Source organism: Vanessa cardui, chromosome 21 (genome assembly GCF_905220365.1).
Source record: "Vanessa cardui chromosome 21, ilVanCard2.1, whole genome shotgun sequence".
NCBI classification, from domain to species: Eukaryota; Metazoa; Arthropoda; class Insecta; order Lepidoptera; family Nymphalidae; genus Vanessa; species Vanessa cardui.
The window spans coordinates 4,624,756-4,637,823 of record NC_061143.1 but is presented as its reverse complement, the minus strand read 5'-3'; the positions used below and the strand labels follow the sequence as shown (position 1 = coordinate 4,637,823).

At 31.9% G+C, this 13,068-nt stretch overlaps 2 protein-coding genes across 13 annotated transcripts in view; one reads left to right on the top strand and one right to left on the bottom strand.

Annotated features, from left to right (window-relative positions):
• LOC124538776 (tight junction protein ZO-2-like) overlaps positions 1 to 13,068 on the top strand; it is a 120,068-nt gene that overhangs the window by 62,667 nt on the left and 44,333 nt on the right. For 7 of the 10 annotated variants that reach the window (XR_006966996.1, XR_006966995.1, XM_047115962.1 and 4 more), the window contains exon 3: positions 720 to 861. Coding sequence is in view for 8 of the 10 variants with exons in the window: in XM_047115962.1 (XP_046971918.1) it covers positions 720 to 861 (142 nt within the window). In the remaining 2 variants the exon portion in view is untranslated. Of the gene's footprint in view, positions 1 to 39; positions 277 to 719; positions 862 to 3,829; positions 4,302 to 12,019; positions 12,420 to 13,068 lie in introns of those variants that run through there. The other 3 variants (XM_047115963.1, XM_047115964.1, XM_047115965.1) reach the window with 3 other exon arrangements.
• On the bottom strand, positions 855 to 2,660 carry LOC124538780 (thioredoxin domain-containing protein 12-like). Of its 3 annotated transcripts, none has more exons than XM_047115973.1 (3): positions 2,168 to 2,660; positions 1,600 to 1,776; positions 855 to 996 (listed from the first exon to the last, which is right to left on the bottom strand). In XM_047115973.1, exons 1-2 carry the CDS (start codon positions 2,494 to 2,496, stop codon positions 1,620 to 1,622), a joined length of 486 nt encoding a protein of 161 aa, XP_046971929.1. In that variant the 5' UTR covers positions 2,497 to 2,660; the 3' UTR covers positions 855 to 996; positions 1,600 to 1,619. The 3 variants fall into 3 exon arrangements, with proteins under 3 accessions (XP_046971929.1, XP_046971930.1, XP_046971931.1); XM_047115974.1 differs by having other exon boundaries at positions 1,626 to 1,776; XM_047115975.1 differs by having other exon boundaries at positions 1,642 to 1,776.

Sequence of the window (13,068 nt, the reverse complement as noted above, 5' to 3'; positions counted from 1 at the left end):
TAAATACAAAATAAAATATCAAAAATTGTGTTGTGTGCAAATATAAAACGAACCATAGTGCAAAAATTCATACCGGAAAATTAAAAAGTTAAAAATACTTTTTTAATCCGCGATGCCGTCAGCACTAGACATTGATCCATTCAGCCAGCCGGAATGGAGCGACTCCAGCGATTCTTCCGATCCCGCGCCATTACCGCAACTTGGATACTTTGTACCTGTCAGGTCTAGGTGTAGGTGCGACAGATCGACGCGCCATGTGTGTAGGAGAAGCAAAAGGTAATTTACTGATAGCTTAATTTGAATTACCAATTATGTACCACCTTTACTTAGACTAACAAACAATACTTTTGTAAAGATTGAGTACTTTATTATATATACCCTAATTAGGATAAAATTTTAAGGTACCATATTTGGTCTAATAGATTTTTTGCCATTACATATAACAAGTTTGTATGTGTACAAGTGAAATATATACAAGTATTAATTAAAACTTGCTTTATAAGTGTTTACACGTGTATAATTTATAGATGTTATTTTAATGAAATAATTGTTAATAATTTCATTAATTTTTTACATGTATTTGATTTAATTATCTGTATTTTTTACCGTTCAAGAAATCGATCACTCATGATACATCTTTATTTAATTCGAACAAATAAAACTCATACAATGTTTAATATAGGACGTTTTATATTTCCATTAATCTATTTCTTCCGCAGAGAATCTCCCCGGTCTCGTCGATCTGTTTCGCAATGTTCCTGCAACAGCATCTCACGGCGATCTTCCGCCGCAGCCTCCCCGATGCCGCTGCCGTCTCTCAACAACACCATGGAAATGTACGTCGAACCGGTCGTGGAGGATGTGAGTATGCACTTAACAATTCATATTTGACATGGATCCATCAATATTTGATAACTCGCAAATCCATCAACTGTGAAGCCATATAACGTTTAATTTTACGTTATATTATCTTACTAACTGCACCATCACTGTTTACTGTAAAGAAAAAAATATAATGACTCAATAAACAAATAGAAAATTTTATTTTCTCTCTTTTGTTACTAAATAAGTCATCAACTTTAGCTGCACTTGCACTGCACTTTATTTCTCTCTTTCAGTCATGACTGATTTGACATTTGAAAGAACAGGACATATCGTAATTTGACAGTTCACCCTTTAAAGTAAATTTTTAGATGCAGCTATGTATTAGCAAGAAAACGTTTCGTCATTCGCATAAATATTCCAGTTATTTATGGGCATTTTATTCGATAATAACATCGATAAATTTGAAGCGTTAATTTGGTTTTCTTGGGCAGGGCATCGAAAGTGATCTAGACATAGCGGATATCTGTTCGTGCCCATAACCGCACCTACCCGACCACTCAGTCTAATCAGAAATTAAATTTAATAACACACTATACAGGAAAGCTTTATCGATAATCTCAATAACACTCAATTTGATTTCCAAGTAGGTTACAATTTGTCTGACAGATTAGGGAAGACGTGTATTTTCCCAAGTTCATATTGAACCTGCAATGCTATGTAAATTAGTCGCATTATTCAATGGACAGTTAGGTCTTTTCACGAAGAAAGACTTACAAAATTTGAGGGGAGAAATATCATACATCAAATCGTTCGAACTTATATTTGTCGAGGACTTTTCTCATTGATTTGGCGATTTGTTCCGGTCGACTGTAGAAGTATTTGTGTTGGCTGCTCCCCTCTTCGTTGTAAATGTCATGGTCGACCGAACCCCTCGGGGACATGAAGAGTATTCTAAAACGACAAAGCGATTTATTTGATTACTCAGTGATCCATTCATATTATGTTAAGTGATTGATTGTCAAAAAAATCCGTCATAATTTATTGTAAAACTAGTATTGTTCAGTTTAATTGAATTAGAGCAGATATATTTTGTATTTGTCTCGTTAAAAAGTTAGTTGGCAAAGGAATATATTAAAGTTCTTGATCTTAAAAACCGATCGTAGATTTAAGGTATAAAAAAGTAGTAAGTTTGCTTCGGACCAAATTTAATCAATCGGCACAATAGTTTTCCCTTAAAAGAGCAGATAGATAAGACAAAAGTTACATGTCGATTTTTAATATTAGTACAGATAATACAAGAAAAGCTCTTAGCCTACTTGAATAAATAAGTTAAGGTACTTACCGAGGTATATAAGAGCCATCAGGTGAAAATTTATGATTTTTTGGCTCCTCTTCATCCAATAGGTTCACCATTACGAAGTGTTTGCTCAATGTTTGGATCTCAGTAGAGTTCGCGAACTTTGGCTTAAAGTTCTTGCAAGCTGAACACCATGATTTATGAATTATGACCATAACTGGCTTCTTGTGGTGGCTTGCTATTTGTAGGCCGGACTCCAGAGATCCTGCCCATACATAATTTTTTCCTAACCCATTGTCTCTACCTTCGTATGCACAATGAACTTTATTGAAAACCAATGAAAGTAAAGCTTTCGTTAAAATACCGGCAACCATATTTTTGAATTATCTGAATAGGTATTTAGTGTTGGTAAAATTTAGGTGTTGCAAAATATATTGAGTTTTATCACGAACATTGTAATAACTTATTTTATTATCTTTAATCAGCCATATTGACAAGAAAACAGACAATTTGAAATGAAATCATGTTGACAGGTTGGATTGGAAAAGGCGACTAAATATTGTTGACAGTTAAAAAAAAAAAAACATTCAAATCGTATTATTTTTTCATACTTAAGTGCGACATCTATAACTAACGCTGGAAATTGGTCGTGTTATGCTACTTGCGAGTCACGAATAGCGACATTTCAATATGCAGTTCGGAACTTACAACCTAGATGGCGCTATCATTATATTTGTACCTTGCCACAAAAAATGGTAGTTATTAAACATTTTCGTATTCAACCAGATTACATGTTTTTTTGGTTTTGAATAGATTTTAAAGAAGGTTTATTATTTTCCCCAATATTTAATATTAATTGACTTTAGAATATACTCAACGGATTTTCAATATTTTTAAAGGGGCAACTTAAATCACCACAATTCCTTAGGTTTTAGTATAAAATATTATTTTGTTTAAATAGCTGCGCTTCGTTTTATACCGATTAAAATTAAGTCTATTGACGTGAAAAGCGTTATATCATGTTCTTCCATATTTTTTATAATAAAAGACCGACGCCCGACATGTTTATAAATTCGTATTATATTTGTATACAGCTTTAACAATGGCCACTGTGGTGCATTATTACAAATAACAATGTTTAATGCAATGATGACAAACTTTTCAAACTTATTCATGTGTATCGGCGCGTGCCAATGCGTGTGTTTTTCACTTATTTGACATCATATTTCCTCCCTGCTTTGTATATGTGGCCAGGAACAAGAAATTTAATATCCTAGCATATATAATTTGAATACAAATATAGATTATACATTTTGAAAATCTCTTACAAAATTTGATTCAGAAACTGTTATTTTAACTTTTTACAAACAAGCCCATTCTAACTTGTTCTTAAATACCATAGTAAATCTACCAAGAATTTCTGCTAACTATTCAAAAAACTATTCTGTCTTTCTATCTTTGGATTAATCGTTGCTCTATTTATTAGATTCCTAGAATTTCAATCGCAAATCGCTAAATAATATGAGCATCAACTTTTATTTCAAATGTTTGGAAAACACTGAAGGACAGACAGCTTGAACACATTTTTCGATATCGATAGAAGCGATGCGTCGCGCTTGACGTGCTCTATTGGAAAAGGCAGATAAATGTATGATAATTACATGTAATGTGTACAGGACCATCTGCATCCACGCAAACGCATTTCAAACAGTGAACACCTAACGCTCGCACGCCTACATTTTTTTGACAACAACGAGGTGCTAAAGATTCAAATATTAATGAAATATTTATCATTTGGAAACCTCGAGTCAACCAAAATTAAAACAAAATTTCCAGTAGCTTATATTTTTAATATTAAAAATTAAGTTCTACTTACAATAATTCAATAAACTAAGCGTGTGACGTCGTATAATCTGTGCAAATATCTTTTCGCGCGGATTTCAAGTGAAACTTTTTGAATTGTGAATGTGCCCTTGACTGTATATTGAGTGCAATGATAAATTTATACGGAAGCAGCCGTCATAACAGGAGTTTGTATGGCACGGTGCGCTCTTTGGTGCCTAGGACGGCACCCATAACGAGTGTCGAAGATCTGATGTATACGACGCCTTATTTTTTTCACGTACCACCCCCACCTCAACAGTTAAATACATTCCCTGGAAGAAAGAGACGTAAACGGGTGAGATTACATTTTTATATAAATAAAAACACAAACAAAACAGAAACACTATCTTTTAATGTCTTAGCTTTCTACTCAAAAAAAAAAAAAAACAAAATAAAAAAAAGAACAGTACGAAAATGTATACCGATCACTCATTACATATTCATTGAACATTCTATTTAGTGGTGTCTATGCGTTTCACTCGATATCTCTGAATGAATAAAGACATCAGCCTGTAAGACACGTAGAACGAGGTAGAAAAGACAATCACATCGAGTAGTAATTTCCTTCCGTTCATTTCAATATATCGATTTGCAGTAACCGAACGTTGTTAATTGAAAATATTTAAATATATTATCATTTTTTTGTATTTCTACTTTATTTCTTTGACTGTGACGTTGATCTTCAATGTCAATTTCACAAAAGAGTTTATATATATTTCAATTAAAAAAAAAAACATTTAAAATCTTTTTTCACGGATATACACAATTGAAACAAATCATTATTAACATTAGATTGGGATGTATATTACTTTGATTAATGAGTTGAGTATAATTAAAAGATTACCTTACAAAGGATTTCATTTGTTAAATATATTTTCTCTATTTCGTTATTTTAAAAGGATGTTTATAATTACATTGATCAAGCACCAAATAAATTGATCATCACAAATTCAATGACTCCAAAATCACTAGTCTTCTTGCCTTGTTTATGTATGTATGAAATATAGTTGTGCTAATTATAAAACCATTTAATAGGGCTATAAGACTTGTTTATTTATTTATTGTAAAAGTTACAACATTAACTTATCAAACTAAACACTTAAAAATAATATTTAATATGGGTGACATTCAAGGTGATACGTCTTTATAGATGTATACAACATTGAAGATCTAATGATATTCCTTGTTATTCCATTTTATTTGGCCACACATATGAAATAACCATAAGAGATTGCAAATAACTTTAATTATTGAAGTATGCTCTAAGCACTTGAGTCGTCGTCGATTGTTGTTGTATTCTATATACTAGTTCTATATTCTAGTTATATCTACATTCTACGGAGAAAAACCGACAACCGAATCGTAGGTAGGTGTTCGACTAGTTAACATATTATATAGTCCAGGGATGTTTTAGAGCAGCGTAGTTGTAAGAGAAATTATCGGATATCCGAAATAAAAATCTATCCGAAACCGATAAATAACTTTTGTATAATAGTTAGTTATTATTTAATAGGAGTACGTAGTAATTGCAATTTAAAGCAATATTGTTTACTATCATTATACCTAATATAAAATAACAGTCAACAAATGAATGCAAATTGATGAATTTTTTTCTTTTACAATTTCTAAATTATGTAATATCCGTAACTTAAACTATCGTATAATCCGAAATTATTTCGTACAAGTAAGATATACAAATATCCGTATATAGATACGAAATAACACATCTATAACATCTATGATATTGTAAAGCGTAATAAAATTGAATTATCTATGACGATGAATTTGGATTTACAAGAAAATTGTGTTTTGTACGTCTGCTGTTGTTATCGGAACTTTGTAACTAAAATTAGAGTAGAATAATAGTATACAATAAGAGCTGTTAAATCGCATTGAATATGTAAATCGAAGTATTGTTTATCTTAACTTCTTCGATTAGAATAGGGTACAGGTATCTTAATTGCCCTATCAAATTAGCTTAGAGATTTATTTATTTTGATTAGAATCAGCTCCAAGAACCCATTATTGTGTACTAACCCTTTGCCCGCGGCTTCGCTCCCGTGAGATATAAAAAATTTGACTATTGCATAATTTAACATATAATTATAACATACGTATAACGTTATATGTTTATTACCATAATTTTGTATTATAGCTTTAATGGCTAATAATGTAAATTAGTAAACAAATATGTATCTAATAAGTTTAGAAAATTGTTATAACTTTTAATAGATTAAATTGATTTTAATGGAATACAGGCTAAACATAATCTTAGACACTCTGTTATATTAATATTTGTAATTTCTAAACGTTTTAATGATTATCCCGGACAAACAAACAGACGGATAAAAATGCTAATTTAGTACAATAACAAAGTTTTTAAAAATTATATTGAAATCAAAGACCTACACTTCAATTTTGTTTGTGTTCAACGATATTTCATACACAATAAAACTTTATTGGTAACTAAAAAACTAAATGGTGGTTCGTTTTAAATTTCGAAGTGGGAACTTTTGCTTGAATCAGACGGCGCCAAGTTATGAATCAGAGCATTCATCGCAGCCGGACCTATCACAAATCCTGCCAGTCAAGTTTATGCATGTCGAACATTGCAGTATTTTTTTTTATAATTGTACCTGGCCAGGTACTATCAAACCGGAAACTGTTTGAGACAAAAAGACGCTTGATGACGACGATGATTGAATTGGAGATATAGACTGTCAAGTATAAGTTGGCGTTCCTGTGGCAGCACCTGCTACACCTTTGTTTTGCTACTTTTTTGTTTGATTTATCAATATCTCCCTAGAAAATAATTCTGTACTTTTTTAAATAGAATTTTTAATAGATGTTGGGTAAGTTTTCTTAATAAAGGTAAATAAAACAATCAGATATAAATGAACAAAAAAAAATTAGTACATGTTTTTGCCACACGCCAACTTACACTTGACGTGCTATATACGTCGTCCCTGTTATTATTTCTTACTGTGACAATGTCTATAGGCATAAGTGGATACTATCCACGTCACAATCAATCTATCTATTTAAAAAAAGCAGATCAACTATATGGAATATGATTTATAGCTAGATACAGTCGTAGCTAGAACTAGCAGGGCGATAAATGTAAACATTGTGAGGATACAATGTGTTTCCACTAACAGTGGCGTAGCTATCGTTGGGCCAGGTGGTGCAGTACTCCAGGGCCCCGGAGTTCAGGGGGCCTTCGAAACTATACCTTAAGCTTCTGGAGTTATAAAATCACGACCTTACGGACAAGATTTCTTAATTGGTATCTATAATTTAAAGCTGTAATTATTAGTTAAAAAGGTACAGGAAAGAGGGGATGAGGGCCCGATTCTTTTTCTATGCACCGGGGCCCTTCCTCACCTAGCTGCCACTGTCGACTAATCTTCATCAGAGCAGCGCAATAGAATAAGTCTCCTCGAAAGCAGAGTTCAGGCTTAGAATTTAGACATTTATAGGATAAGACTAAATAACCAAGATGTAAAAGCAATCTATCCAAGAAAACCAGGAACATGCAGAATTATCAGATAAATACAGGTTTACCTTGCAACTGATTTATCCAAGTGATCGTTGCGTGTATCGCCTACATTAGACGTCTCGCATGTTAAATGTTTACTTTCTTTATGATAAAGCGTTTATTTCTCTCTGTGTTGAATAATAAAGATACATTCCCAGTAAGCAAAAATATTTGACGGGACAATATTTTTTTATAGTACTAAAACTGAGTGCTTTATAAAATGACGTGAACATTAATGGCAATATCTAGAAATATGTTTAAATAAACAAAAGTCCAAAAGATTACACACATTTTGTTTAATATTCTATTATGGTAGATACATAATACAATTTTTGATAACCTACAAATTTTGTTGGTATGATTGAAAATAAGAAAGCCTATCTTCAGGCCCGCCAACTTCATTTTCACGGGTTGCACTTAATACAACTGACACCGGAAAACGGTTAAACACAGCGCTTTATGTGTGAAGACATAGCCTTCGTAGTGTAACAAATATTTATGTTTTTCGACAAACTATGCTTTTGTTTTCAAAGTACGATAGTATTATTGATGCTGCACATTTATAACATACATATAAAACATTCGTTCTGTCTGTCTGAAAGCTGAATTCCTCTGTTCAATATTTACATAAAAACAAATAACTTCATAATAACAAAATCTCGTTTGCATGTGACATTCATTGCAAGTTATATTGATTGCTTATACGTGAAAAAGATCGAATCAGTTTGAATCATTTCATACAAGGTATCAATATCTAAATAACAATAATAATATTTAACTCATAAATTTTATCTACATAGAATTGATCAATAAGTAATTCTTCACAATCAACCCCATTTCACTTCAAAAATTCCTGTTCTTATATTTCAATAATTCATTCCAATATTTCTGCATTGATATTTTCGATTGGTCTATAAAATGCCTTTGTCGTACGTTCCTGTGACGTAATTGGAATTGTTATCATTCCGAAAGAATAGTTCACGAACGTCGACATTGATAAAACCATTAACAAAAACTTCAATTGCTGCTTCTTATCCATCGCTGATTCCTCAGTTCTTGATTCAGCTAAATTTATATGGCTGATAAAAATTGCCAAAAATAAGTCTTAAATAGTGCAGGTGTCAAATTCTCAATTCACATTTAGTAGAGGTAGTATTGTCACGGAGAAAAGTTGTAGTAGGTATAGCTAAGATCAACACGGACAAAATGTATTTCTTAATAACACTAATAGGAATACACCAAGGAAATGATTCTATTTTGTCTCTCTTCTTTATTCGTTTATAGATCGAGGTTATATTTTTTTAAATATAACTGTCATGTGTACGTTATATGTCATTTAACAGATAATATTATATGCATCATATATTTATTAGTTTATTATAAATTTTCTGTAATGTGATTATTATAAAAAAAATGTTTTTTAATTAAATCTAAAAGGTAAATAAGGCTTATCCTTTTATAATATTTTACTATTATATTTTACACTTTTTTATAAATTTTGATTAAACCAAAATAGCATTAATTTATAGTTTTACAGTATTCACTTTTAATTAATTTCATAATAAGGCGTTACGAGCTTAGCTGACCAATTCAAATCTATCAAACTCTTTCAATTTATCGCATTATCTGCGGCGGAAGAAAATATCGTGGTCATTTGCATCTTCAAAATAATCTGTCGTGTATTCTACGTGGTAGAATTAGCTCCATCTTCATCATAACAGAAAAAATGCAGTGGGGTACTCAAGGGTTGTAGTTAATAAATGAAAATACAAAATAAAATACTGTATAAAAAATGTTTATACAAAAACAATAATTGTATAAAATATTTAACATAAACCTTTTTCAGAGTGAAATATTTTATATAAAAATATAATTTCAATTAAAAAGTAATGAACACTAAGATTTGGATTATTTGTGTTCAGTCTTTCGGACAAGGCGGTAATGCACCTATCGGCTTAGGAGCATCTGCATCGCAGGGGTTCTTTATAAGTGTCATCAAGGTCTCCTCAGGTTTAAAGCATCCGTAAGAATATAGACCAGCTAAGACTGAACTGAACACGATAGCTACCATTTGGAGGATACCTTTCTTATCCCTCTGCTCATAGTTCTTCCGATCATTTATCACAGAAAGGAAATCCTTACGTGGCGTCAAATGCCACAAGTGAGTTGGTTTGATCCCGTTGAATCTTTTTAGCATAACGATTTTAAATTCCAAAATAAATCAATTCCTTACCTACTTGTAATTTGTCAAAATATATACGAACATATTATTATTGTTTAATCTGAAAATTATATGATATTATTATAACCTAGTATTATTGATTATATATAAACATTTGAATAAAGAATAAATGTAATAAACATCTAGTAGGTAGTTTTGAAATACTTTTTGACAATATGAAACACATGATACAAGTATGGCTGAATATTTTGCGCTTAATACGCCAGAAAATAAAAAAAATAGAAATAACTATACAATGATTTTAAATCAAATTACCATTACGGCCTACCTCCGCGGGTCTTTTCAAAAACTGTAGCAATACAAGATATAAGTGCTGATGCTGTAACTATCATTATAATTTCTTGTCGGCCCATGTCATTTTATTGTTTTGATATTTTTAGCCGGTGACATTTTCAAACGTTTTTTTTTAATAATTTGACAAGAGTTGTTCTTCAAAAAGGTCAATCCGAATCTAAGTTAAAAAAATGTATAAAATTCAATTCCAAAGAAATGGAAATATGGTACTCTATATTTTTATTTTTGGATATTACGCATATGAAGAAGAGGAATTAAAACAATAAGATCTATCGTTTCACATTCAATGCATCTGGACTTAGTATAACTTGTAACATTAGAAAATACATTTATTATTTATCTATTACCATAGTTTGATTTCAGTGCTCCCGGCGAACAATGCCCATACTTCTCAATTGTAAGAGACATTGCAAGCTTAGTGTAGGCTTTTGAAGCTTCAAAACACGTTGTAATTATAAATAAAACTAACTCATACAGTTTAAATAATTGACATGAAAGTAACATTCTGTAAAGACTTTATCTCTGATGCTTGTCGGTGTATCCTCAAGTGTTTATTTCCTTCCAATGTAAATTCTTTTTAGATGGGTTGCAAACAATAATCAAATCTTTTTCATCAGTGACACATGTCTTGACTTGAAGTTTTAACCGCAATCTCAATTTTAGTTCCATAAAGGCAGCTTGGAGAATAATATTATCAATAAGCTTAAAAGCATATTCAATAAAAAATTAAATTAAAAGAGAGTAACCGGAAAATTTATCACAACGCGGCTTTGACTTATCGCCGTAAGCGTATACGAGACAGGATTGTGTAAGAACTTTCACTTGCATTTTCAACTAACGTACGGGCTTAAAGTTTATGCAGTATATACATAGTGTTGCCAGTAAAATAAATCCCATTTCAAGTAAATTATTTAAAAGACTTTTTTAAAATAATATGTTCAATACAAATATGCAACTAGAACATTAACAAAGATCTATTTGTATTGGGTTTTATAAAGGTTGCGATTCAAAACAATACCTTAATATATTATATATTCGACCTTTTTAGGAGACACTATTTAATAATTTAATATTTTAAATACCGAATGTAAACTAGTAGATCTATGAAACCTATACAAAACTCTGTTTCAAACTGAGTAATTCTAGTTCATTTATTAGACAAATGAGTAGTAAATTTTTATTTTGAATAGAATATAATAAAATAATACGTAGATCTCAGGTAAGAATCCCTAGCATAATATACATTAGCTTGCTAGTAAAACTGTGTGCGTTTCACTAGTAGAACAGCTTTTAAAATGGGATGAGGATAGTCCCTTAAAATCTCTTGACTAAAAAAATAATTTCAGACCTTATTACACCGATTTAAAGTTCGAAATTAAAGTAATGTTTTTTTTTCATTTATGACGAGACATTAGTCTCCGCGAGGGACCGTGCCTTTCGGCCTTCACCAGAGATGCATTAGACCGGTTCGATTTATCGATTGGGTCAATCGTTTCTCGTTGATCAAATGTGTGGATAAACGGTCATCTACAATACCATAACCAAATAATTTAATTAAGTAACAAGCTTACGATTTATATATCATAAAAATAATGGTAATTATCGTCGTTGAGTAGAAGGATATTCTATAAATATTGGAAGGAGGAAAGCGAGGCAGCTTTAGAGATGGTCCGTTGTAAAAAGTGGCTTGTCTAGTGACGAGTGCGCAGAGCTATTATGTTTTTCAACTACAACTTAACTTTCAAGCTTCGAGCCTCTCCGAGTCCGTGCCGTGCCTCGTAGTGGGAGCAAAACCTGTAGATACTGTTCGCCTACTTCGGGGCGGAGTACCTGCACGAATGCCGTCCCTTTCACTCTCGTCGCGGACGCACTTCTCTCGATAACTCCCGTCTCATCGCACAACTCTGGTATGCAAAGATTGATAGCGTATATGACCATTTGGTTTTGAAAGTCCCGAGAAATCACGCACGGTTAACTTTTCGCCGCCTGGCGTCCTTAGTTAGGATCGGACGGACGTGCTGTAAAACGCAGCCTTTAAAACTTTTATTAAATAATAACAATGATACAAATAACGTACAGTAAATTTCAACGGGGTACTGTTCGCTTGTGATTCGACGAAGCTTTTCTTTGTGTGGAGCGGGTTGTGTTGGTGCGATTACATTATTTTGTGTTAAGTTTTGTTGTCCTGGTAGTCTGTAGTTAATTTCTCGAGTGTATGACTGAGATGTGCGGTGATATAGATTGGTCAGTGAGTGAATAATGTTAATACAGCAATGGATCCAATGGCAGACAACGGATTAGTTGTGAATAATTTGAACCATGTCCGGAGTGACTCTCAGGTAAGCCGTAGGTATCGATGAGGCAAAACACGTTTGCCGTTGCATACCTGCCTATGAATAAGTGCAATGACTTCCCAATTATTTGTTACTTTTTACGTCCAAATACATTCATAAATTATAGGGATGTTTACACTTTTAATCTCATTATAAGAAAAATAGGTATTCACGTATGTTATAGGTATTTAGGAATCGTAGCAATCACTTTTTCGTACCTTGTAAGTTGAATAAACTCAGTTTCTTTGATATAGTTTTTGTATTTAAATATTCTATAAAGGACGTATGACTCTCTTTCACGAGAACAAAAGATAACCTAGTACAATTAAGAAGTACTTACTTCAATATTAAATTATATGTTACAGAGGTGATATCATAAATATCCGAATATTACCATGTTAGGTTTTACAGTGACAAGAACAAAACTCTATACCAAAAATAGTATGTAAGTTAAACAATATAGCTAAAAAAAAAAACAAAATATTTCAAATTAAAGTACTAAAGGATTCTCAAATAATAATTTTAAATACAAGTAAATCAATAGAGCACCTGTTTATTGTACTGAACCCGTTAAAACTAAATGAGCCCAAAAGTTATCTACTCTCTGGATCCATAAGATTAGCACGATGGAAATTATTGTATTATCATCGAATTC

What these genes read in the sequence shown, in the direction of transcription:
- LOC124538780 (XM_047115973.1), bottom strand. Translation starts at nt 2,496, where the DNA reads ATGGTTGCCGGTATTTTAACGAAAGCTTTACTTTCATTGGTTTTCAAT. An exon ending in GATGGCTCTTATATACCTCG is followed by an intron (nt 1,777 to 2,167) that starts GTAAGTACCTTA and finishes TTGTCGTTTTAG; the next exon opens with AATACTCTTCATGTCCCCGA.